General features: G+C 43.4%; 3 protein-coding genes across 4 annotated transcripts in view; 2 read left to right on the top strand and 1 right to left on the bottom strand.

The window, feature by feature from the left end:
- Abraxas1 (abraxas 1, BRCA1 A complex subunit) overlaps positions 1 to 2,693 on the top strand; it is a 14,831-nt gene extending 12,138 nt beyond the window's left edge. The window contains exons 6-7 of the mRNA XM_037208858.1: positions 801 to 957; positions 1,266 to 2,693. Coding sequence (XP_037064753.1) covers positions 801 to 957; positions 1,266 to 1,690 — 582 coding nt within the window. The 3' untranslated portion in view covers positions 1,691 to 2,693. The remainder of the gene's footprint in view (positions 1 to 800; positions 958 to 1,265) is intronic.
- A 2,314-nt stretch (positions 2,694 to 5,007) lies between these two features.
- Mrps18c (mitochondrial ribosomal protein S18C) lies at positions 5,008 to 10,705 on the bottom strand. 2 transcript variants are annotated; one of them, XM_028867275.2, is made up of 6 exons: positions 10,512 to 10,683; positions 9,754 to 9,809; positions 6,976 to 7,059; positions 6,016 to 6,073; positions 5,229 to 5,288; positions 5,008 to 5,145 (listed from the first exon to the last, which is right to left on the bottom strand). In XM_028867275.2, exons 1-6 carry the CDS (start codon positions 10,600 to 10,602, stop codon positions 5,069 to 5,071), a joined length of 426 nt encoding a protein of 141 aa, XP_028723108.1. In that variant the 5' UTR covers positions 10,603 to 10,683; the 3' UTR covers positions 5,008 to 5,068. The 2 variants fall into 2 exon arrangements, with proteins under 2 accessions (XP_028723108.1, XP_028723109.1); XM_028867276.2 differs by lacking the exon at positions 6,976 to 7,059 and having other exon boundaries at positions 10,512 to 10,705.
- Positions 10,706 to 10,783: 78 nt separating this feature from the next.
- Positions 10,784 to 26,406, top strand: part of Helq (helicase, POLQ like) — a 39,886-nt gene continuing 24,263 nt past the window's right edge. Inside the window, 8 exon segments of the mRNA XM_037209223.1 lie at positions 10,784 to 11,068; positions 12,626 to 13,319; positions 17,186 to 17,364; positions 18,079 to 18,279; positions 18,622 to 18,694; positions 21,960 to 22,057; positions 22,589 to 22,687; positions 23,934 to 24,079. Coding sequence (XP_037065118.1) covers positions 10,889 to 11,068; positions 12,626 to 13,319; positions 17,186 to 17,364; positions 18,079 to 18,279; positions 18,622 to 18,694; positions 21,960 to 22,057; positions 22,589 to 22,687; positions 23,934 to 24,079 — 1,670 coding nt within the window. The 5' untranslated portion in view covers positions 10,784 to 10,888.

Below are 26,406 nucleotides of genomic sequence, written 5' to 3'. Positions count from 1 at the left end.
CAGTGCCATACTTCTTTACTCATTTATCCTTCAGTGAACATTGGTAATGTTTCGATTATTTGAATAGTTCTGGGCAAATACCATAAAAAATATCCACTACAATTGGCCATACTTAAATTCTGACCTTTATTTTGAAATTGATGTTTGATTTAACAGTAAGAAACATCATTATCCTATATAAGCTTTTGTTAGGTATATTTCCAAAATGAAATTACTCATTTTAAAATTGAGATACATAGCATCAGTTTGCTTTTCAGATACAGCTTCTCTCACAGAAATTGTAGTCTTCTGTGATTTCCCTAAAACAAAAACATAGTCGAGTCGCTTTTTACTTAATTTAGTGTGTTTTTTTGGGGGGGTGGGGGCGTATAATGATACAGGCTCAATTCCCAGCAACCACATGGTGGCTCACAACCATCTGTAATGAGATCTGGGCCCTCTACTGGCCTGCAGGGATACATGCAGGCAGAACACTGTATACATAATAAATAAATAAATCTTTAAAAAAAAAAAAAAAAAGACACAGGCTCTTATACAGCCCAGGCTAACCTTGAACTCCCTATAGCTAAGGATAACTGTTAATTGCTAATCCTATTTCCACATCCCAAATGTCAAAATCATAGTTCTGTTGGAGGTGGGGCACATGCTGGGACTTGAACCTGGGCTACACACATTCTAGGTAAGTGCTGTACACTGAGCTCTATCCTTAGCAGCATCAAATGCTTGTTATTAATGTGGTTTACATAAAAGGTTAATGGTATTTTACAGTCTGAGAATCTTATTTTGTAAGTCCTCATTAGCACAAACCTGGAATGTTTTATCTGTGCCCTTATTTTATTCTGCAGAGTATATGCCAAAAAGTTGAACAAAGTGAACGAGAAGTGGAGAAACTAATGATGGATGTAAACCGACTAAAAGAAGTTAGAAAAGAACAGCAAGCGCAGATTAAAGCAGCGGGTAAGCAGCGAACGGACACTGCAGATGCTGCCTTCACAGCCACACGAGCCAGCGTCCTGACCCACCAACCCATGCGCTGGGCACAAGTAGTGATGATTACACTGTGCTACCATAGTGGGTGTGCTGTGTCGGAGGAAAAGGCAGACTGATTTTTCATAGAATAGCGTTGCACATAAACAGGAATTTAGCGTTATGTCATTCTTATTCTGAATGAGCCATCTTTTGGAATCATTTTTACTTTATTGACGCAGCTAATTATAAAAGATTGTGAAACAAGCACATGTTAAGCTCTTTCTTGTTTTCCCTAGGAGAGAAGAATGTCCAAAACAACCCCCAGGAGAACATTCTTCTTTGTCAAGCTTTACGAACCTTTTTCCCAGAGTCTGAAGTTCTTCATTCTTGTGTTATTTCTTTGAAAAATAGACATATTTCTCAAAGTGGATGTAACACGAACCACCATCTTGATGTGGCTAAGCTGACCTTAATGGTGGAGTATGTTCACAGCCCTGACACTAGTCCAACCCGTGCAACTCAGATGACTAAGCGTAAAGCTCTAGACACGCAGGACCCATGGCCTGTAAAGAAAACGCGACTGCTGGAGACAGAGAGCAGACCTGGGACAGACTCCCGAAGCAGTCACCCAAACAGAACGTCCTCAAGCAGCCTGGATCTGGACACAGAGATGGGGAGCACGGAGGAGGATGGAGAATATCCTCGCTCTCCCACGTTTTGATTCTTGTTAGATGATAGTTTTGACTTGATGAGGTTCAGACCACTTTTTTCTACTATTTTTACTGTCTGCCTACTGGAGTAATGCATAAAGTCCATGTTTTACTGTATTCAGCTGTCCATAATGTGTGAATAAGGTATTTTTACTGTTCAACTGTTTATAATATGTAAGTTAATGTTTTATAAAGTATCTTAGAAATTCCTATTTGTATCTAATACTTTGTAAATAAATGCTGTGTAAATGTGCACAGGTTCAGCTCAGGTGCAGCCTCCTCCTCACTGCCTAGCCTCCTCTCTCTGTGCCCTCTGCTACAGTGGTCCTGCTTCCTTTTATATCTGTGTTCTGTTGTCTTCCTTGCCCCTGTAGATTCTTTCTCTCCTATCTCATAACCCCTGTCTAGTGTCTTAGCCTCTGTCCATCCACATCTGAAGTACGTTTTAGAAATGGAGATTGTTTGCCTTATTTATATTTGTGGTACAGGAATGGAATCCAGGGCCATGTGAATGGTAGGCAACTTCTCTACCACTGAGTACAGTCAGTCCAGATGGTTTTGGCTTGGTTTTTGTTGTTTGTTTTGAGACAGGGTCTCTCTGTAGTTGTGGCTGTCCCCAAACTCACAAGTATCTGCTGCCTCTGCCTCCAAGCACTGGGATTAAAGATCCATGCCACCACACCCAGCTAAGATGCTTTTATCTCAAAGCCACAATCTTTTGCTTCCTCCAAGTTATCAAGGGAAAGACTTAACTAGATGCATTCTTTTAACTAGAACACTCTTCACATTGGAAAAGAGAAACTGGCCTTGTTTCACAACACAGAAAAAAAGCACATAAGTTCATGAAATTGGGCCTGGGAGTTGGCTCAGCTGGCACAGGCATCTGCAGACAAGACTGGCAACCTGAGTGGATTCCTGGGACTCCCACCATGGAAGGAAAGAACCGTTTCCACAAGTGCCTCTGATACTGTGCCACAGACATAAACCCCCATAAATAAATGTAATAAATCTAAAGCCTGTAAAGTCTCATTTTTCTCTACTTCATTAAGATTCTTACTGAAGAGAGAGCCCAGTATTTGAGTGCTTGAAGCACTCCAGAGGACGGGAGTTTGGTTCCAGCACCCACACTAGACAGCTCACAACCACCTGTAGATTGTGGTTCCTTCACAGGCCTTGGGTCCTGCTCTAGGGGAGTCATTGAGCTCTTTGGCTTTCTCTCTGTCTTTCACACACAGCACACACACAGCGAAATAAACATAAATAAAAATAAATCTGCCCTGCCACACAAGTGGTGACACACACCTTTAATCCCAGCACTCAGGAGGCAGAGGCAGGCCAATCTCCAGCCTGGGACAGCCAGGGCTACAGAGAAACCTTGTCTTAAAAAACCAAACGAATTAAATCTCTTAAGTTAAAAAAAGAACAGCTCTTGTTTATTTAAAATGCTGACAGTACGTTAAGGTGGACTTAACAGCGTGCATCCATGTGTGGTTCCCTCCCCAGACAGACGGCAGGAGCCCAGGGATTGGAAACTTGCAGATGCATTGTTTCCCACCTATTTCATGACATGCACACATGGTACCTTCACACTTCACTCTGGACGTTAACACTGAGCGTACACTTCCCCCTTGTTCTTCCACTGTGGCTTCCTAGAGAAACTACTTAAGACATAATCATATCTAGCAGTGGCACTTCAACTTGGGTGTTGTTATGCACTGGCAGTTCTGGAAGCCACCTATTACCCAGGGGATGATCTATACAAACAGCTGGGGTGTTTCACTGGTGATGAAGTAATGGGTGCTGTTCACGGCAGGGAAAGAAGAGTCATAGTTGTCGATAGATCCTTCTCCCATCACAGATGACTGAAAGCCGATTGTCTATGTGCCATCCCTTCCTGTAAGGAACACTATCTGTTTAAGGACACACTGGTCCAGGAATAGTTTGTCTTACAGGGACTGGTCCAGTATCAATCAATCCCAGTGTAAACTCTGCAAAGAGAACCCTCAACATCAGGGATCTACTAGCTAGAAAACGACCCCAGGAGCCCAGGAGGTGTCCCAGGCCAGCAAAGTGCCAAGTAAGCATGAGGACTTGTGTCTGGAACCCCAGCAACAACATTAAGATAAAAGGCCAGAGCCGGGCGTTGGTGGCGCACGCCTTTAATCCCAGCACTCGGGAGGCAGAGCCAGGCGGATCTCTGTGAGTTCGAGGCCAGCTTGGGCTACCAAGTGAGTTCCAGGAAAGGCGCAAAAGCTACACAGAAGCCGGGCGTTGGTGGCGCACGCCTTTAATCCCAGCACTCGGGAGGCAGAGCCAGGCGGATCTCTGTGAGTTCGAGGCCAGCCTGGGCTACCAAGTGAGCTCCAGGAAAGGCGCAAAGCTACACAGAGAAACCCTGTCTCGAAAAACCAAAAAAAAAAAAAAAAAAAGCTACACAGAGAAACCCTGTCTTGAAAAACCAAAAAAAAAAAAAAAAAAAAAAAAAAAAAGATAAAAGGCCAGGGGGTGGGGGGTGGGGTGGGGAAGGGAGTAAGGCTCGGTGTAAAACTGCCGCACAAGCCTGACAACCTGAAAACTGGTTAAAGGAGAGGACTGACCGAAGGGCCAAGTGCTGTTTTGTTTGACTGGCACAGTGGTGTGCATGTGTAGTCCCAGCCCTGAGGATGCAGAGGCAAGAGGCTCCCTGGGGCTTGTGAGTCAGATTGGTCAGCCTCAGTGATGGCCAGCCCAAGTGAACTCCAGATTCGGTGAGACCTCGTCTCAAGACATGAGGTGAATAGGCCAGCACGAGGGCTTGATAGGTTGAGATACTTGTGCTAAGCCTGGAGACCTGGGTTCTGTCACCAGAACACATGGTTGGAAGGAGAGAGCCAACGCCTGGACAATGACCTCTGACCTCCACATCTGCCCTCGTGGCAGGCACACACAAATCTGAATAATTTTTTATATAAAAAGGTGGAGATACATTGAAAAAGAAGCCTGATAACAACTTCTAGCCTCCACAACCCCCTGCGCATACATGCTCACCAAAACCACAAAATGACTCCAAGCAGGTCGAACTCCACAGCCAGTTCATGGCATTCAAACACTACCTTTCTATAACCATTCCCCTAAAACCATCCCATCTGCAAGAACAGAATCTGGGCTAGGGTGGAATTCTAATAGAAGCCCTCCTCTTCCATAATCAAAAGCCGTGACAACCATGAGGTACCACTTTTATCAAAGTGTATAATGTAACATCACCATCTTAAGCAGTGTGTCCAGAGAACACTCACTGGTGTGGAGGGGTCGATCCCTCCTAATCCACTGAAAGACATTTCTACTCAAATTAGTTTGAATCAGTGCTGATGTAGCCACTTCCAGGTTTATTGGCAGTAACTTTACACAATTTACTCCCGGTATCTGATGTTACAAACTTTAGGGTCTTTGAGATATGCAGGATCCTTGTATGTAACTGGCATAAACCCTGTAAAGAGATAATTAAAGTTTTTCACAAAGACAATGAGCAAAATCTTAACTAGTTCCATTCATTTGTACAGGCGGACTTACCCATTTTCTGAGCTCGCTTAATGGCTTTTGTTATTTCTTTCTGTTTCTTTCCACAGAGACCTGTGAAAACAGAAGAGGTGCTTTCTTACACATCAGAAATGCTAATACTACATTTATTAATTAAACTACATTAGCAGTTTTCTAAGTTGAATACTGGTAAGTTTTTTCTGTGAAGGAAGTAAAAAATCTTCTGTGGGTCATTTGGTCTCTCAGACACTCGATTCTGTTACTGTAACTCAATGACAACCATGTGGCCCTATGTAAACAAAAAAGCAAATGACAGTTTGGATAGAGCCACCAGCTGCTGACGCTAGGTTTTAGTCTAAGAACAGCAATTTTAAAATATTTAGTTTTACTGTCTTTAACGGAGGTGGTGTATGTGCATACGAGTGCAGGTGCCTGCAGAAGCCGGCCACGCTGTCTTCCCTGGGGCTGGAGTTAGAGACGATTCTGAGCCACCTGAGGTGGGTGCTGGGAACTGAACTCCAGTCCTTTGCAAGAGCAGTATGCATTCTTAACTGCTGGGCCACCTGTCTAAACCCAAGATACAGTTTTCCTTAAGTCCAAATTCCTGTATGTTGTCACCCTGAAGTTAAGTGTGAGTACAGAAGCCAATTGCCCCTTGTACTGAAGGTAACTCCTTCCCTTAAGGACCTCACTCCAGTCCCTGTGGCAGGGACTTCATAGTGACACAGCATGATTTGAAAACCTGCCGGTCTCCTGAAATAACAGAAGCGATCAGTGTGATTCTTACCTACATTTATATTTCTAAGATTTAAAAAAGTACCTGTTATGTGCCTTCCGTAAATGCATCCGGTAAATGGAGAGATAAACTGGGACAAAAGCTGTTTGGGGGTTATATTTGGAAGGGAAAAAATAATATTAGTATATTTGTTATTCAACCCTGAATGGGTAAATTAAAAATTTTTTAGAAACGACCTTCAAGTTATGTAAATATTTAATATGTTTCAGATAAAGTTAATAACATGAGATAAAATACCTTGTAGCAAAAAGCACCCTTTAAAAGTTAACATCTAGTGTATCAAAACCTTGACAAGACTAAGTAACATGAGTCAGCCTATCTGCTAGGTGCCAGGGCTACTGACTCCCACAGGCACCTAAAACACAGCTGCTTACAGCCAGTCACTGGATACTTGGCCGTCACGGCAGGCTATCGAATGAGCTCTTTGGAAACACACAGACTAGGGCCTTTACTTTAACTTATTTTTATTGAACACTTTAATAACACTTTCTAGATACTAGGTGCTGTCCTTGGCTCTTCGCACAATCATCTGCTGCACTGTAGTTTTTTATAATCTCTTGATTTTTCTCCTTCAAAGGTAGCTATTGCTTGATACTACTGTGAAAATACTTAACTCTAATATCATGCACTTTCTAATTTGCTGAAAGCTTACGGAGGAACAGTATTTAAAGTGATAGCATATGACAGTGAACTGCAAAGGTCAACTTCACAAGAGGAACTTTCCCCAAAGCACTTCTGTCTATTAATGTACAGTGAACTACTGTGCAAAAATAAAGAGGAGAAATACTTAGCCAATAATATGACTGCGGGAGCAAGGGGCTCTGAACTGAATAGAGATAACACAGGAAGTTATAGCCAGATCGGATATCATCAAGTTGATGAATCTGTCCTACATAAAGCCCGAGGAGTGACATGATCCTCTGAGCAGATGAACAAAAAAGAAGAGAATCTTAGTCAAGTTCACAGAGACAAACCAACGCTCACCTGTACATTCTTATAATCTACTCGCTTCTCGCACAAAATACACTTCTTAAGGGGCTCCTTATAGGGGTTTTCCATCGGGATTGGCTAGGATAAAAGAAGCCTCATGATGAAAACATGTTAAGACTGTTAAACATGTTAAGACATGTTAAGTCATAAAAGTTAACGCTATAGCTATACTTTTTTACACAAGTACTTTATTTTGTGTCAGTCTGGCTACAGAGGGATTACCTCATGAAACATTCTGTGATGAAAAATCATTTCTACAGAAAGGACTTCCAAGGTAAGCACATTGATAAAGGGATTCTTTGCTCAGATGCTGTGTTCAGATTGCAGATGACCAAAGTATCTTAGTTTATTTAAAATTCATTCAATTAAAAAATTGTATTTCAAGATAATTCCTTGGTATACATATAATTTTCTCATTGTCTTTCAGATTTATATATTAAGTGTGTGTGTGTGTGTGTGTGTGTGTGTGTGTGTGTGTGAGAGAGAGAGAGAGAGAGAGAGAGAGAGAGAGAGAGAGAGAGCCCACTCAGTCAGAGAGAGAGAGAGAGAGAGAGAGAGAGAGAGAGAGAGAGAGAGAGAGAGAGAGAGAGCCCACACAGTCCTGAAAAGGGCAATGGATCCCCTAGAGCTGGAGTTACAGACAGTTGTTAGCTGTCCAATGTGTGTGGGGCAACTGAACTTGAGTCTTTTAGGAGTAGTAAATGCTCTTACACACTAAGATATCTCTCCAGCCCTTAAAATTAATTCAGTTTAACTTTAAGAAAAAGGTACAGCACAACAGATAACATGCAATTCCTAAGTTAGGATAACTGCTAACTTTACTCATCCCCAAATTTTCTGTCCTGTGTTTTCTCACTATAACATTTTATAAATAGGTAATGTTCCATGGCTTCCTGCAATGAAAGGTTCATTAATATCACCTTAATAGACTGCCACATGAGTCCGTGTGGGCCCATTTAGCATTTCTATCCTTGCTATTTTTGATAACAGTGCCTCCCTCTTACTATAAGCATACTTGTTGCCAGTATAGAGACATTTAAAACTTTTTTAAAGTTCTTGGTTAGCATATAAAGAAACAGTATTCATTATGTGAGATTACATTTCTGTATATATGCACGCATGCATGCTTGCCTTCGTGCGTGTGATTCTACTTTGTTCTTACTTACCCTTCTACAGCTCTCACTCAACCTGCCTCCCCCCTCTTGCTGGCCCCTTCTTCATTCCCAATAATATCCTTTTCTGCTTTTAAAATAGGACTAAAACAACACGTGTATTCCATGACCCTCTTTGTGCCCTGCCCTTTCCAACTCTTCTTTCCTCCTCACAGTCCCTTTTCTATGTTCCTGTCCCATGGTTTTTAGTTGTTTGTTTGTTTTTTAGGGGAGGGTTTGTCTCTTCAAATAGGTTCTCACTATGTGGCCTCAGCTGTCCTACAGCTTGTGATGCAGCACATGGTAGTCTCAGACTACCCACCCTTCTGCATCAGCTTTCCAGATGCTGAAATTCCAGGCTGTACCGCCACAGCCTGGCACAGGGTCTTCATTCAGAAATGGCTTTGAAATCTATAATCTTCCTTAACTGTGACAAAGGAGTATGTGGAAAAGACACATAATTTTCATTAGTCACAGTGGGATTCATGAACTAAAAAAGAAGAGTAAATGTCCTTTATTCTTTTTAAGTGTGATGTATGAATTAGATGACTAAGATAGATACACATTTGTTTGGACAAATCCCTTGGTATTTAAGAGTCCTTAAGATTTCTTTGTTTTCTTGCTTTTTTTTTTTAAACATTTGGTTTTAGCCAAAAAGCCAAAAAATGATTGTTTTTATTGTTGTAGCCCAAGGTGGCCTTGAACTCAAAGACCCTCCTGCTTCAGCATCCTAAGTACTATTACAATATGTGTGTACCACCATGTCTAGCTTGCCTTGAATTTTCTTAATCCAATTTATAGTCAGCTGAGATATAAGCTATATTTCTTCTCAACTCTAGCTAACTCTAGTACTTGTATGGTGTCATTAGGCACCTACATCCATGTTTATACTTTAAACCCATAAAAAATATACCTACAGTTTAGAAGCAGCTGATTAATGTCCTAAAGTAAAACTAGTTTGGTAGGAGGCAGAAGCAGTTCTGTGAGTTCAAGACCAACCTGATCTACAGAGCTAGTTCCAGGACAGCCAGGGCTGCCCTTGTCCAAAAGAGAACCTTGTCCCAAAGAGAACAAAACAACTTTAATTTGTCTCTTATCAAGGTAGTCTTTCAAAACTGATAAATTAAAGGTAGTGCCATCCCCAAATTCCATTATCTATAATTATTCTATCTACCCAAGCTATCTTTAGAAATTCTCAAGTCATATATCCTTTAATATCTAGGAAGAAAAATATGGTATTACAGAAGCCTGAATCTAGGAATTCCCTTCAAAACCCAAGTGATATAGTCAGTAAGTCATACTTTCCAAACTCAAACATTATTTTGTTTTGTCCTATAATTGAATTCCAACTAGCTAAAATATGAAAAAACTAGGCCGAATTTGGAAATGGCTTAGTAATATAAGGGGCAAAAATCTAGGGCTGGATGGGTGTCTGTGGTTAAAAGCAATTGCTCTTACTGAGGACCGGAGCTAGGATCCCAGCACCCACATCCAGTGGCTCACAACCACCTCTAATTCCAGCTCCAGGGGATCTACTGTCCTCTCTGTCTCCCACAGTTCCCCCCACCTCAATGTACACACAAATAATTAAACGTTTTCTTTAAAAAATAAGAAATCTTACCAGGTCCTCACTGCTGGCTACCTGTTGATACTGTGAACAGCCTCTTCTCCACAGCGCTGTCATTAAATAGAAATGGCAATGACCCGATTATTTTCATTCACTTAATATCTAACAAAGACTTAATGTCTTAAAAAGAGGCTACAAGGCTCAAAAGGCACGACATAGTGTGGACACGGGGTGCACACATTTAATCCCAGCAATTGGTAGGCCTATATAGGAAGGTGGATCTCTGAGTTCAAGGCCACCCTAGGACAGTCAGAGCTACATAACAGTGAGATCCTGTCTCAAAAACAAACAAACAAAAAACCCGTATACTATAAAATAAAGGTTTCATATTCTTCTTAGGCAGTGATTGGTTAACGTCCTGTTAGGTTTGGGGGCGCAATGGGACTTAAAACAAGTGATTCCTAAGGCTTTCGATTAAAGGGCATATCTCCTATAAAACCTTCCCCCTTTCTACAGTTACCAGCTTGTAATGCAAATGTGTACAGAAGTAACAAAAAGGCACTGACGTCCCAAAGGGGAAAACAAGAAAAAGATTCAGGTCGTTGACAGAGAAGCATAGAAACGAAAATTAAAAGTAAAGAGTTGACTACACCTCAAAGTCCTCTTCGGCTCTGAGAAACCAGTCTAAGGCGATTCGAGCTTCCCACCCATCTTAAACCTAGTCGTGGAGAAATAGTGCTTTTGCTAACAGCAAAGCCGCCATCGACAATCGGAGGCAGACTGCGGCTGGAGGGCTCTGCCGGGGACTTTACCTGCGTGAGTTCCGCGATCCGCGAGGCCGACTGCCGCGGTTATCCAGTTCTTCCTCCCTACGCCGCTGCACACCGCAACCACAGCGGCCATGGTCCTCCGCCCCTCCTCTTCCTTTCCCGTTCCCTAATCGCCCCGACTGGTCCTTTCCTGTACTCTTCCCCCGTGGGCCCGGGGATTCGAAGCAAAGGTTCCGGGTGCGAACGCGGACAGGATTTCAAAGCCTCCGCACGGCACCGTTCTGTCCCCCGGGCCGGAAGTCACGTGACACACAGCCTGTGGCGCGCAGAGATGCAGCGCCGATGCCGGGGCACCTGGAGCACCGCAGCGGCGGTGGCTTGAGTCTGGGCCTCGGGCGGCCCGGCCCCCCGCCCCAGCCATGGAGGACGGCGGGCCCCGCATCCGCCGGCGGGTGTCCGTCCGCAAGAGGAGCCGCGGCAGCCTAGAGAGCCTGCGTGCCGCCCCCGCCGCGGCCGAGCTCCAGCCCGCCGGGGACCCGGAGGACGAAGCGGCGGCCGGGAGCCGCCGGCGGAAAACCGGGAGCCCGGAGCCCGCCCAGGTACAGTCCCGCGGATGCCCCGCAGATCCCGGTCCCGTCATCACCGAGGGCTGCCGTGCCGACCCGCGTCCCCTGCACCGGGCACAGCTGCGGGGGGTTGAAACGCCCCAGGTGCACCCGGTTAGATGAGTAACCTTCGTGGGCTCTTCTCATCTTGGTTATCCTTGCTCACCACACATGGGAGACACCGCCTTGAGCCTTCACACACACACACACACACACACACACACACTTGGGAGACACCTCCTTGAGCCTTCACAAACACACACACACACGGGAGACACCGCCTTGAGCCTTCACACACACAATACACATACACACACACACACTTGGGAGACACCGCCTTGAGCCTTCTCTCTCTCTCTCTCACACACACACACACACACACACACACACTTGGGAGACACCACCGCCTTGAGCCTTCACACACACCATCCCTCGCATAAAAAGTGTTCGCGGCGCAGTTAACTGATTTGACAGACAGAAGGCCAGCCTTCAAAGTGACTCGTTTCTACTTTACTAATAAAACTTTTTACTGGTGACCTGTGACGTGCTGGTTACTTTATTAAACTAGCCATATTATCGAGAATTTACCACAGTAACCGGGCCCTGGGGAAGCTGAGAAGCTCAAGCTGTAACTCTAATAAATAATTATTACCTCCCAGTTTACATCTTTTCTGTTCAGTAAGCCACCCCACGAGTGTGCACACTCTTGTCTCAAGTCCAAGTTCAGGACAGAATTTGCTTGTAGTGTCTAGTGGTACGACCATGATGTTGTAACAGGCCAGCCTCTAGGTTAGTGCCTGGGTAGGAATTAGCACAGTTATTAGAAGCATCTGTGAACTCACAACCTGATAGGCGGCTACCATTCTTTCGTTCCTTAATGCTTTAGCACAGGTTTAAGAATTAAAATCTCTGGGGCTGAGAGATGGCTCAGTGTTTAAGAGCACTGGCTGCTCTTCCAGAGGACCTGGGTTCAATTCCCAGCACCCACATGGTAGCTCACAGCTGACTATAACTCCAGTTCCAGGGGACCCAACACTCACACAGACATGCATGCCAGCAAAGCGTATAAAATTTTTTTAAAAATTAAAATACCAAATGTTGGGGGTTTGGGCTCACACTTCAGCACCTAAATAAATAATAAAGAATTCCAATATCACCCCTTGGGCTGAGCTGGGGATGTAGCTGAGTTGGTAGAATGTTTACCTGGCATGCACAAAGCCCTGTGCTTGATTCCCAGCACCTCACAAAACCAGGTATGGTGATACACGCAGGAGAAAGAGGCGGGAGGTTCAAGGCGTCATACCTCTGTTATATGAGATCCTGTCCTAGCTAAAAAAAAAAAAAATTAAAGCATCCTGATACCCCATAATCCAGCAGCACTATTTAGGCAGGTCAGTTCAACTCTCTGGGCTTGTTTCTTTTATCTGGTGATGATAATATGTATTCATTCAGAGGACAATTTGCATATAGTGATATGGTTGGTATAGTCCTTTGCTGGGACATTTTTTATTCTTGATGAAGATGGAATTCATTTATGTGTTTTTGTTTCAGGAAAACGACAGCGAAGAGGACATGTTCAGTGACTATGATAGCTTTGCAGAAAATTCCTTTTTAGCCCAAGTTGATGACCTAGAGCAGAAGTGTATGCAGCCGCCTGAACACAGGACACTTGCTACCGACTCTGCTACCCAAGATGTTTGTTCAGACGGCATCAAAAACAAACTTGGCGTTTCCGACTCTGAGAATAATAAGTGTATAACGAACCAGAGTGATCCAGATGTCCCTGCTGGATCTGAACCTGAAAATGAGCTTTTATTTGATGTGCCTTCTTCTCAGATTTTATACTTTGAAAGTATGCAGAACTCTTCAAATGATTTGGGTGGTCAGTGTACTAAGGAAAGAGGCGGGAACTCACATAAATCATCAAATGAAGAACCAGCCTGTAGCCGGAAAGAGCAACCGCAGCAGCAAACTGATGACTTCTCCAAAGTCAGAGCTTCTGCGGAGACCAACAGGAGGAAGAGCATTACGGACCACCTAAAAAGTGCTATGACTGGGAATGCCACCGCCCAGACCCCAGTGTTTTCTAGGAGTAAGCAACTCAGAGAGACTCTCCTGTCTGAGGAAATCAGTGTTGCCAGAAAAGCAATCGAGTCACCGTCTGATGATCTCGGTCCTTTTTATTCTCTCCCGAGCAAAGTGAGAGACCTTTATGCTCAGTTGAAAGGAATCAAAAAACTATATGGTAATATTTTTTATAAAATGGAAGCCAAATTTGTAATTTAAATAATACTAGAACATTAATTGGAATCGGTGGAAGCAGGTGGATCCCTGGTTCTGTTTCTTTCTGGAATGACCGTAGATCAGTTGTGTTCACCCTGCATCCCTATCATGGACTTCTTTCCTTCCTTCTGTCTGGTCCTCCTCAAGCCAGATGTCCTGGCTGTGTCCCCTGCCTAAGTGGTCTTCAGTCCCCTCCCTTCGTGCCCTCATTTAAGTTACCTAAGGAATCCAAGCCCAGACATGCTTCCAGAGTGACCTCATGTTCTGCTCTTGACCACACCGCTGAGTTTTCATTCCTTCATGCTTGGCCTCTCACTGTTTTCTTCTCTGATTAGTTCTTTTATTGTTTCCTTGGTATTGGCTGCATCTGAATTCTCTAACAATTTAGTTGTTTAAATTCCTTTGACTGCTCAGAATCTTAAGTGAAAGAAATCAGTACTAGCAGTTAAAGTTAAACACATTTAAGGACAGCTAAGATTTAAGTGCAAAAAGACTGCAGTAATAGTAATTATGCAGTGTTTTTCAAAAGTCCTGGATCCTTGCATATATTTCAGATATACCATTTTAGACAGGGACAGCAGGAACCATATAGGAGGTCAGTCCATCCAGCATCACTTTGTAAATATTTCTGGAGAACGAATGAACTTTTGAAACATGGATTGTCAACTCAGAAGACAATCAGGTTGGGGAAGTAGAATGACGGGAAAATAAAGTCTGACATCAGACCATAAGAATCAGCCATTGTGGAGGGCTCCTAGCTAAGAGTGCTTGATTCCCTCAGGACTGGGATCTGGTTCCCAGCACCACATGGTGGCTTACAGCTGTCTCTAACTTCAGGGGATCTGAGGCCCTCTTCAAACCTCTCTGGGCCTAGACATGCACGCATACACATAAAACAGAAGAGCCCAAGAAATTGTAAGTTGTGAGAACCATGGCTCACGAGCTAACAGTGCTGGGTGTAGTGTGCACTCACCCCTGCAGCCCTCCCCTCAAGAGGGGGAGGTTAGGAGATCAGGTCGTTCCCAGCTACACAGCAAGTTCAAGGCCAGCCTGGGCCGTACGAGGACCGTCTCAGCAAAAACCCAACTCCTAAGATACACGTTAACTTTCTTGCCTCTGCCCTTCTGCTGGCTACTTTGCTCAGTCTGAACTGCTGCCAAGTGACTCCCCTGAGGGCAGGCTTCTCGGGCCCTGCTTTTTTTGTTTTGCTTTTGAGCTGTGTAGGCATTTTGTGGTATTAGAGACTGAACCCATGACATTGAACGTGATAGACAAATTCTCTGCCTCTGAACTACATTCCCAGCCTTCATGTTTTGAGACAGAATCTCAGGTAGCACAGCCTTGCCTCAAACTCATGATCCTCCCGCATCTGCCTCCCAAGTACTGGACGTATGGGATGTAGCACAGCGCATAGGTGAGACTTGGACTCAGTGTCTTATGTAACTAGCTTTTCCCTGGTACATTGGGCTTTAGAGAATTCCCAACTCCTGCTTTCTCGGCCTCTTTAACTGGCCTTGTTCCTTAAACAGTGCCTTATCTATCAAAAAAACAGGATACTGCAAAACAATGGTTTTACCGTGTAGTTAGATTCTTTGCCAAATACACGATAAATTATTTGTAATGACATTATGTTGGTAATGTCTAAAAGCCTCAGTAAATCACTGTGTGTGAGTGCAAGTGTGCACATCATGTATGGTGTGTGTGTGTAAAATGAATATAGTTAAGTTTGTGTATAAACTTCTGTAGTTTGATAACTGTTGGGTGATACCAATCTGAGGTACATTATGTACATTTTAAATATTTTGGTTTATTTATGACCTGGAGATCAAACCTAAGGCCTTACACATTAAGCACTCCCTCTGCTACTAAGCCAAACCCGTCAGCTTAATATTTTCTAAATATTTTTAAAGAAAAAAAGTCATTATAAGTACTTGAGAATCACTAAACAATAAGGTTGTTTGTATCTGTTATTCGGTCATAACTGTTGTAATGCCTTGAGGTGAGGCCTCACTGTGTAGCCCTGGCTGTCTTGGAGCTCTGTTTTGACCAGGCTGACCTCGAATCCACTGTAGCCTGCCTGCCCTGCCTCCCAGGGGTTAGAGATGTGTACCACCGCCCTCAGCTTCACTTTAATTCGTAAAACAATGCATTCAAGCCCTTTAAATTAAGTTTGGGATGGGTTTTTCTTAAACCGTATATCAGGTGTGTAAATAGTTTTTAATTTTTTCCACTTGTGTGTTTTGTATACTTGGATGTGTGTTGATGTAGACACGTGTGCCGTGGCATGCGTCTGGAGGTCAGAGGACGGCTTGTGGGATTTGGTCCTCTCCTTTCATTGTGGGGGTCCTTGGGATCAAACTCGGGCTCTCAGGCTTGGCAACAAACGGCTTTGCCCACTGAGCCATCTCGCGGGCCTAGTTCCTATGTTTAAGCTGTGAATGACGTACTTGGAATAACTCATTTAGCTTACCCCACCCCATGCCATAGTACTTGTTAGACAGTGATGCAATGAACATCCAGTGCAGACTGTTCACACCCTCTTACTGGGTCGGTGGAGAATCCTGGAAGAGTGCTGATGAAGTCAACGTGCGGTCTTACGTTTTGTGATGCTGTGTCACTTTTCTCACACTCTGTCCAGTGGCGACTTCTCTCTGTGCTCTCTGGGTTTTATGACTGGGATTTTTTTTCCTTCCTGTTTGGCCCATCCTGTAGATTACAGTTGAGCTTCTTATTTATTTATTATATATTTATTTATTATTACTTTGTTTGCCTGTTCCTCTAATGATAAAAAGATGGTTCAATAGTAAAGAACACTCACTGACTGCTCTTCCAGGGGACCCAGGTCCAAGTCCTAGCACCAGGGTGTATGTGTGTGTGTGTGTGTGTGTGTGTGTGTGTGTGTGTGTGTGTGTGCAGGCTAAACATCCACTCACAAAAATTACTAGTATGCATTTTGAAGATTGTTGATGTACATTTTCAAATTACTTACTTCCATTATTATCATTTTATCCAGGGCCTCATGGAATACAGGCTAGCTGTGTAGTTGAGGATAAACTTGAACTTCTGATCTTCCTGTCTCCACTGCTCAGGTGCTAGGATTACAGGCATGAGCCACCAGACCCCTTTTATGGGTGCTGGGGATCACCCTAGGCTTCATACATGCTAGGTGAGCACTCTACCAACTGAACTGCATCCTCAACCTCTAAATTCTTCAGAGCACTAGTTTTCATGTAATGTTCTGCTTTCATCAATTATTTCTTACTAAATTGGGGGTGGGAAGACCCTGGTTGTACCCGTTAGTAACTGAAGCCTTTTATGATTTAAATAGTCCTTATTTAAAATGGTATTTGGACCATTCAAAGATCAAGTTCATAAGAGAGCTAATTGAAAGTTTTTCTAGCTAGTGCAACATCTTGTGTACTTTCTTTTCTTCCTCAGTTTCTGCCTGAGAGGCTCTTGGGTAGGTAGGTGAGGGAGGTAAGCCTAAATGATCTTGTAGAACATAGGACGATTTTAGGATGAACACAGGTCCTTAGACCCCCCCTTCTCTGTACATATTGGCCCCTTATCCCCAGGCAGCTGTCTGCTCTGCTGGAACGACACCTGTATCTGTCACAATTGTAAGGGTGAGCCAGATGCCCACCTGCTGACAAGGGCTGAGCTGAGACCTGGCTGTGCACATCCAGGATTGGGGCGTTTACCACCTGTAAGAATTACAGTGATCCTCATGAAGACTGCCACGCTGAGATCCCCGATTTCTTCTCACAAAAGCTCCTGAGAATACTGAAGGGGGAAATAATCTCTGCTGTTTTCCTTTAAATTCTACAGACTGGCAGCATACTTGTTTAACATTAAGTTCTGTGCAAGAAAGAAAAAATTTAATATATTCCTTGCCGACGAGTGGTGGGAAAACCCTCGTGGCTGAGATTTTAATGCTACAAGAACTGCTCTGCCGACAGAAAGATGTCTTAATGATTCTTCCATATGTGGCCATTGTCCAAGAAAAGGTGTGTGCATGCAAACAGCTGCTGCTTTCTAATAGAACATCTTAAGATCTAAAACTAGCAGGAATGTATAATTGTTAACTGATTCATTATTTGTTTGGATTACAGAAGTAGCACAGGGTACGTAGTTACTCTCAAATAGTAATTGCATATAGTTTTTCTACTAAAGTGGTGGTTTAAAGTATATCTTAAATGTTCCATCGATATTTAGCCTGCTTTTTCAAGCAGAAACTAACTCATTACCTTATCAGAATAAATGAGTCAATTAGATGGATTTTTATATATATATATAAAAGGAGATAGGTAAAATTTATTTTCACATTATATACTTTAAAAGTTATACATATCAGGGCTGGAGAGAGGGTGAAAAGCCCTGGATACTCTTGCAGAGGACCTGGGTTTAATTCCCAGCACCCACATGGTGGCTCACAACCGTCTGTAACTAGTCCCAGGGCATGCATCTCCCCCTTTGGCTTCTGGCAGTGCGTGCACATAGAGCACAGATACCGATGGACAGAACGCCCATGCACATATAATAATTTAAGAGTTACCTGTGTTTATTTTGTAAAGATCATCACCTTATTTTTGCAGCGGTTCCTAGATAGGTGTTCCTAGGTTGAACCCACCAATAGGGACCATTTTACATTAAGGGAATCCCTCTGAGAACTTTAACGCCATCTCCTATTTGTGTTTTTGTTTATTTAACTGCGACTCTAGATTTCCAGTTTATCAAGTTTTGGTATAGAACTTGGTTTCTTTGTTGAAGAATATGCTGGAAGCAAAGGAAGATTTCCTCCCACTAAAAGGAGGGAAAAGAAATCGCTGTATATCGCCACTATTGAGAAAGGGCATAGCCTGGTGAACGCCTTGATCGAAGCCGGAAGGATCAGCACGCTGGGTCTGGTTGTCGTTGATGAGGTTGGTCAACATCATGTTTATTTTACTAGCATACTGCACTCATTTCCCCAGCTACGGTCTGGATCCTCTCGGTAACTAAATTAATATGCAGAGAACACAAGAGACATTCCATGCCAGACAACCTTAAATTTGGCAAATGTTTCTTGAACTGTGAATGTGGGTGTACAGAGACATTGTATAATGGTACTTACCAAATCCCAAATGTGTCAGGATGCTGCCCCAAATTTCATTAACCTCAAGCACCTAGTGTGTGCTACAGTTGTAATATCCAGTACATATTCATTTTGTACAAAAAGCCGTTTTATATAAACAGTGTATGAAAGTTGACTTCTTTACCCCCAGTTGCACATGATCGGTGAAGGGGGCCGTGGTGCCATACTGGAGATGACCCTGGCCAAAGTCCTCTACACCAGCAGTAAGTATTGACTTAGAACAACTTGATTCTGTCGCTGGGTTCTATAACCTAGAGCAAGGAACTTGAGGTTCATGCCCTAGCTTGTCAGCTTCCACATTTGTGTTGAAAGAATAGATGGGTGAGAATTACGAAGGTGCTTGGAGCAGACCTGCTTTCAAACTACTTGCTCCAACTCCATGTTCAGTCACATCATCAGCCTCCATAGTTCTGTCTGTAAAATGGAGATTGTAATGGTGCTAGCCTGGTGAGGTGGTTGTGAGGGTTCCTTGAAAATGTGTGATGCCTTCCCTGGGCTTCACACAACACTGGTAAGGCCTGCTGCCCCCATTACCCTCAGCACCATCCTCTTAAGAGAACAGTATGTACCTTTTCTGTTTTTGTGTTTTTAAAGACAAGGTCTCACTATGTAGCTCTAGCTGGCCTGGAACTTACTGTGTAGACCAGGCGGCCTCAAAGTCACAGGGAGCCTGCCTCTGCCTTCTGAGTGTTGAGATTAAGGGTGTGCACCACCACACCTGCAAAGTATATTTGAGTAGTCACTTTAAGGAAGTATTTTGCAACATCCAGTTGTCCTTAGATATGCATGAAATACTCTAAACATCTCTGTTTATCGATGTGGTATTTGCAATGCTTTTCTTATATATGGATAAATGTCATCTCATGAGTTTTTTATTGGTGGGTGCTAGGGATTGAGTCTGGTGTATCTGTGCTGATTGTGTACTCAAATACTGAGAAACACCTCTGCCCCCCCCCCAGAATAGTTTTTAAGTTGTGAAAGTTCTGGGCCAGTGTGGGAGCCCATTCTGGGGTTCCTCGTGGCTTTACCCAGCAGGTCTGAATAGAGGATGATCAGGACCACGGGCCTGAGTGCAGGTGTCTGAGATGGCCTGCACTTGGCTGTGCTGGGGGAGGAGGTCTTTTGCTCCACCCCTTGGCGTCTCTATAAAAACCCTGGACCAGAGACAGTCCGGGCCCGTTGGAATAGGTTCCAGGCCCTCTCGAGGCTATCCTTTATTTTCTATCTGTTTATCTCCACAAGATTCTCCGCTATAAATCCTTCTATCTAATATTTCCTGCTGATCGCACTCAAGAAAACTCTGGGAAGCTGTGGGGGTGGTGGGTAAATGCCCCACAGAATGGCGCCGTGAACAGGGACTAAAGAAAAAAAGGGACTAAAGAAAAAAAGGGACTAAAGGAAAAAAAGGGACTAAAGAAAAAAAGGGGGAACTAAAGACAAATGAACCAGGGACTTAAGACAAAGTAATAGGGACTAAAGATAAAGGAAAATAATAGTTTTAATACAGAGTTTTTGGTGAAAGTGCTGAGTCAGCCCTGCCAGTGGAAAGGCATGCCGGTGTTATGGAATATATATATTTTTATATATATTTTTTGGTGAGGCAGGGGTTTTATCCTCGAGAGAAAGGGAAAGCGGACTGGAAGGATGTCCGATGCTGCAGCGAAATTCTCTTCTGTCAAAATTTTCTATCTTCTATCCCTTTCTCAATTTCTATCTGAAAAATAAGTAAGGTATAGGATAGTAATATAGTTTAGGAAAAACTTAGAAGTGTAAGATTGTGTAGGAAAAAGTAAGGCAACTAGACAGAAAAACTCTTCAATTTTCTAACTTTGGGGGCTTTGAAAGCAAACTGGGGGAAAAAATCTTAGGGCTTTACGGGTAGTAAAAAAGCTCTTCTTTGAGCTTATGGGGAAGAAAAAGTTTCCTATGGAAGCTTTTAACCTGGGGACAGCTGAAATGCTAAGTCCAAGCGTCAGGAGAAAGTGTTTTCTCCCTGAGGCAAAAATGGGGGTGTAAGAAGTCAAAGTTTAAAGTTGGGAAGTTTTGGGAAAAGTTGGTCTTTCTCCTGGGGGGGAAAAACTTTTGAATACGCATGTTAAGAAAATGTAAAGTACAGGAAATGTAGGTCATTTCCAGCACTCCCTGGACACCACGAGGGGAAGAGCAATAGGAAATGACACTAGAGATTAAGGCATGGCCCAGTCACAAAGAATGTCATATATCCATTCTACTTTTGAGTTCTATCTACAGTGTCATCAATTGTAAGATACGATACAGCATTACTATATGTGTGGGGCGTTTACCCACCACCCCCACAGCTTCCCAGAGTTTTCTTGAGTGCGATCAGCAGGAAATATTAGATAGAAGGATTTATAGTGGAGAATCTTGCGGAGATAAACAGATAGAAAATAAAGGATAGCCTCGAGAGGGCCTGGAACCTATTCCAACGGGCCCGGACTGTCTCTGGCCCAGGGTTTTTATAGAGACGCCAAGGGGGTGGAGCAAAAGACCTCCTCCCCCAGCACAGCCAAGTGCAGGCCATCTCAGACACCTGCACTCAGGCCCGTGGTCCTGATCATCCTCTATTCGGACCTGCTGGGTAAAGCCACGAGGAACCCCAGAATGGGCTCCCACAGGCCAGCCAGCACTACATGGTCAAACTCTGGTATTGTTTTGAAAAGAGTTTGGGGCTCTTTGAGCTTTGTGTCCTCTACAGCTGTCAGATGCACTATAGAGTGTCTATGCCCACTGTTTTATTCACAAGTCTTATGAAGTGTCCTTTTGGGATGTCTGAAAGGTCTCATTCCGTGAGCATTGGATTATCTACTGTGACAATATACAGTTTAGCGGTCTGAAAATCAAAACTCCAGGGTGGTCTAAAGCTTTTCGAATGCTCTTATAACACAACAAATGGAAAATTTTATTGACCTCATTTGATGGGGCGCAGTCAAAATGCAGGTACACTAAAAGAGGTATAAAAAGGGGGCTGGAGAGATGGTTCAGCGGTTAAGGGCACTGGCTGCTCTTCCAGAGGTCCTGAGTTCAATTCCCAGCAACACATGGTGGCTCACAACCATTTGTAATGAGATCTGGCGCCCTCTTCTGGCATGCAGGCAGGATACTGTACACATATAATAAATAAATAAGTCTAAAAAAAAGATTTATTGAAAAAAAAAGTGGCATAAAAAGTTACCTTTGGGTGAAAGGAATATATGAAATAAATGGATAATGTGGTTAGACTTAAGTCACTTCAATATTCTTCTTTATGTATAAGCAAATATTCCAGAATCTGACAAAAATCCCAAATCTGAAGCATGTCTGGTTCAAACATTCAGATAAAGGACACTCTGCTTGTACCCTCATCTCCCTGCTCTGTTTCCGGACCACTCAGGCAGAATAGCACCCAAGTATTGCTAAAATTCCTTTGGACATAAATGACACATTGTTCTTAATATTTTGATTTTTCAGAAACAACTCAGATTATTGGCATGAGTGCAACGTTAAACAATGTTGAGGACCTCCAGGAGTTCCTTCAAGCCGAATATTACACCAGTCAGTTCAGACCAGTAGGTATCCAAAGTTTGCACAGTACTGGTTAGTATGTATTCACCTTAGAAGTAAGGGTGGCAGGCGGGGATGGAGTTGGGCAGTGGTGGCACACACCTTTAATCCCAGCACTCAGCCTTGTGTTTGTGGTGCCTGTGGAGACCAGAAAAGGACATCGGATTCCCTGGAGCAGGAATTACAGGCGGTTGTGAGCTGTTGTGGGTGCTGAGAACTGAACTCTGGGAGAGCAGCAAGAACTCTGAACCCCTGAGCCGTCTCTCCAGCCCCTCATTCCAACTTCTTACAACAAATACAAAAGGATCTGGTTTCCTTTGGAATGGGTACTATTTAATTCAAAAGTAATTTTTCAAGAGTCTTAATTCCCGCTTTTATGTAAAGGAAAAAAGAGGCAAAGCCAGAACTTTTAAGTTGAAGCATGTCTACAGATCCTAGAAAAGCTGAGGTCTTTGTGTAGATGTCCTTGTTAAAAAATTATTAAATTTCAAACTATAAATTTGATATGACTCGCACATATTTCCTTTTAATTCAAGGTTGAACTAAAAGAATACCTGAAAGTAAATGACACGATCTATGAGGTGGACAGCAGAGCTGCGGATGGCATGACCTTCTCGCGTCTCCTTAATTATAAGGTATGGCGGTTTGGAACCCTTGAGTCCCGGCTCCCTGCTTTGTGCCCAGGTGTGCGGGGCACTGCAGCAGGTTCACATGGGTCTGGGGGGTGTGTATGGGGGGAGGGGGAGGGACTGGATTTGTCATGGATGGCAGCTGCCGGTTGAGTGCACCTGGTTTCCTCTTGTTTTGTTTGCAGGGCTGGCGATCAAGCCAGGGCCTCTCCTGCACATACAAGGCACACATGACCGTTGAGCTACACCTAGGTCTAGTTTGAGCATTCGCTCATACCGGGCTTCTTCCTCAGGCGTGTGTCTATGAAGCTGGGTATTTTATAGTTGCTGTATGCGATACTGTGAAAACCAGTAGGACAGGACTGTGTGCAGTCCCTCACCAGCTTGAAAGACAATACCACATTGTGCATACACCCTGTTAGTGAGCTCTTGTGGTAGTTAAGAATTAGAATACTTTTTATTCAATAACTGCTGAATTTTGAGGAAGTACTTATTAGGTTGTTTGCACCTGACTAATGAGCCGGTAAGATGTTTCTTGGCTCCTGAACCATGAAAATTTGGAGACACATCTGGTCGATCAGTCACTCCCCCAGCAACAACAACAGAATAGTTTGCAGTCTGTGAGTGACACGTTGGTGTGTAGCTGTGGTCGTGTTTGCACACTGATGGCTACGACTGGCTTGAAGGGCATTTAAAAGGGAAGCATTTTATCACAGCTTTAGAATTTCGTGAGGTGTAGTCTAAATCCTTATCTTAGTTTTCAGTAAAGTAAAAGGAACTAAGGAGATTTTAAATGACTGTGCTTTTATTTCATGTTCTTTGTGTCCCTGCATAATGTTACAAATTGTCATAATTCATTGCTATTTTTTTTTTCACTTCTGGAAGTGTTAAGGAATCTGATTAGTAATAGTAAAGGTGGTCACTTGTGCGGTCCTTAGACTGTTGGAGACATCAGTCCTCGTCTCTCTCTGGGCTTTTGTTCGGCTCTGGTGGAGGTGGGCGTATAACAGAGTTATTAATAACATGAACTGCTTTCACTTCCTTAATCCTTAATTGTTTAATCCTCCTTTTAGACTAAATGTGCCCCCAAACCAAATCTCTAACAAATTACCTAAGAGGAAAATTGAACAGCTGATGTTTTATAGTGCTCTCATCTTTTGTTTTAATGATGAGATGTGGAGAGGTTTAAAAGTTGCACAGGAAAATTGATGAGCTTTTACAGTTGCAATCTGCCCGGCTCCTTGTTTTGCAGTATTCTGATACCCTGAAAAGGATGGATCCTGATCACTTGGTAGCCTTGGTGACAGAAGTTATCCCCACCTACTCGTGCCTAGTTTTTTGTCCCAGTAAGAAGAACTGTGAAAATGTAGCAGAAATGTTGTGCAAATTTTTAAGCAAGTACGTTAATCTTTTTTGAAGTATCTGTTCTGTTTTTCATAAGTTACAGACGGAATAATACACTCTACCTGTTGATGGTCACTATTTTCATAGCAGAGCATTATGGTTTTATTAGGTTCTGAGGATTGGCCTTAAAGAAAGTTTAACTAAAATTCACATTAAAATAGACTATTCCACAGTTACAGGAGAGTGACCACCACAGAGGCTTAGCTTTGAAGGTCTGGCTGAGCACTGACCCAGGGTTCAGCCCATCTTAGACCATTCTGCATGTCTGGGAATGGGCCCCAGCAGGCTGCGCTCAGCGAGGGAGGGCTGCACTCAGCGAGGGGGGCTGCACGCAGCGAGGGGGGGCTGCACGCAGCGAGGGGGGCTGCACTCAGCGAGGGGGGCTGCACACAGCGAGGGGGGCTGCGCGAAGCGAGGGGGGGCTTTCCTACATCGAGGTTGGGGTAACCACTGTCATCTCTCCAAGGCCAGGTCACTGTCTGCATCTGAACTTTCTCTTTGATAAGCACTGTCTTTGTTTTCTTAACTTGTGTGGGCACTAGATACACTTTCCTATGAATTCTGGAAACGTATTAGTTTGGGGGTTTGAGTTGTTTTAATGTAAGCTCTGCTGTGTCCACAGAGACAGTGTAAGGAAGCTGTAAGTGCTGATAGTTCTGTGTTTCCCGCACCTGCTTGTTGTGTGTGGTTTTGTAATTCTTACACCCCGTTTGTCTTACCCGAGGCTATTTCGGTAGTCATAGACTGTTGACCTGATTTTAATCTGCCATTCTCTACCTTCCCTCTCAGCCCTACTGGCATGAACTGTCTAAATTAGAATTAAATTTACTGGATAGTACAGTGATAAAAATATTTAGGGTACAGTGAAGAAGTTGAATTTCAGTAATTGACAGTCTGCCTTTACAGTGATGGTGTTGATTATTTAAGGAGAAAAAAAAAGCCAGGCTTGATAGCTCATGCCTTTAATCCCAGCACTCAGAAGGCAGAGGCGGGGGGACCTCTGTGGGCTGGAGTTCATCTTAGTCTACATAGTGAGTTCCAGGACAGCCAGGCTACATAATGACTTAGAAACAAACAAAAAGCTCAGTGCATTGGGCTGGAGAGCCAATGGCTCAGGGGTTAAGAGCACTTCCTGTTCTCCCAGAGGACCTGACCCAAGTTTTGTTTCCAACACCCATTTCAGGAGACTCACAGCTGCCTGTAATTCCAGCTCCAAGAGGATTCAGCATCTGTAGACACCTGTTTCTTTCTCTCTCTCTCTCTCCCTCCCTCTCTCTCTCTCCCCCCCTCCTTCTCTCTCTCTCTCACATACACACACACTAAATTCTTTAAACTAAGAAAAGTAAGGAAATTAATCATTTTTCTTACAAAATCACTCAATTTTTTAAAATAATTTAAGATATTATTGAGGTTTCTACAGTGTTGTTGTTTAGACATTGTTTTGCCGTATGGTATGTTTCCATTTTCAGAGCAGAACATTTCTGCCTTAAAATAAGACAAACCATCTCCCATAAAGACATATATTGTAGAGGAAATAATCATAGTATCCAGAGCAGGGGTCTAAACCTGGCCTCTATTCCATGGATTCATAGGAGGTATAGGAACAAAAATTCAGGAAGCCCATGAAAGTTTCTGAAATTGTATCTAAAGTGATGTGTTTATATAAGTAGTTGACTTTCCCTTAGTTTTAATCAAGTTTCCATAGGGTTCTGTGATCTGAAAAAAGACTTGGAGAGTGTTTCTAATAGTTAATGGAGTAAGAATTAAAATTAAAAGAACCTCTTATGGGTCTGGGGAGATGGCTCAGTCAGAGAACCCAAGTTTGGATTCCTGTCATCCCTGTGACAGCCAGGCATGGTGGCACACACCGTAATCCAATACTGGGGAGACACAGGAGGCTCCCTGGAGCACTACACCCCTGTGCACAAATAGGAACACAGGCACATGCATACAAAATACACACAAAGAACATTTTGTGTACTTATACTGATAAAAACAAGACGTAACTAAAAGGGATGTTAACATGATGTAGTAAAAGAAAAATGGTGAGCACTTTCTAACTGTAATTCAGGGGCTCGTATTTCTTCCTTTTAAAGATTTATTTATTTTATGAGGATGGGTCACACACGCACACACACGCACACACACACTGTGTGTGCGCCTGATGTCTTCAGAGGTCACAAAAAGGTGCTGGCTCCCCTGGAACTGGAGATAGAAGTGGCTGTGAGCTGGGAACTGAACCCGGGTCCTCCGGAAGAACAGTCAGTGTCCTTAACTGCTGAGCCATCTCTCGGGTGCCAGGCCCTTACATCTAATGGATT

This window comes from Peromyscus leucopus, chromosome 10 (assembly GCF_004664715.2).
Source record: "Peromyscus leucopus breed LL Stock chromosome 10, UCI_PerLeu_2.1, whole genome shotgun sequence".
Taxonomy (NCBI): domain Eukaryota; kingdom Metazoa; phylum Chordata; class Mammalia; order Rodentia; family Cricetidae; genus Peromyscus; species Peromyscus leucopus.
Note: the sequence above shows the minus strand (reverse complement) of the source record. Positions and strands in the feature narration are given on the sequence as shown.

What these genes read in the sequence shown, in the direction of transcription:
- Mrps18c (XM_028867275.2), bottom strand. Translation starts at nt 10,602, where the DNA reads ATGGCCGCTGTGGTTGCGGTGTGCAGCGGCGTAGGGAGGAAGAACTGG. An exon ending in TAGCCAGCAGTGAGGACCTG is followed by an intron (nt 7,060 to 9,753) that starts GTAAGATTTCTT and finishes CTTTTATCCTAG; the next exon opens with CCAATCCCGATGGAAAACCC. An exon ending in TAAGCGAGCTCAGAAAATGG is followed by an intron (nt 5,146 to 5,228) that starts GTAAGTCCGCCT and finishes ATCTCTTTACAG; the next exon opens with GGTTTATGCCAGTTACATAC.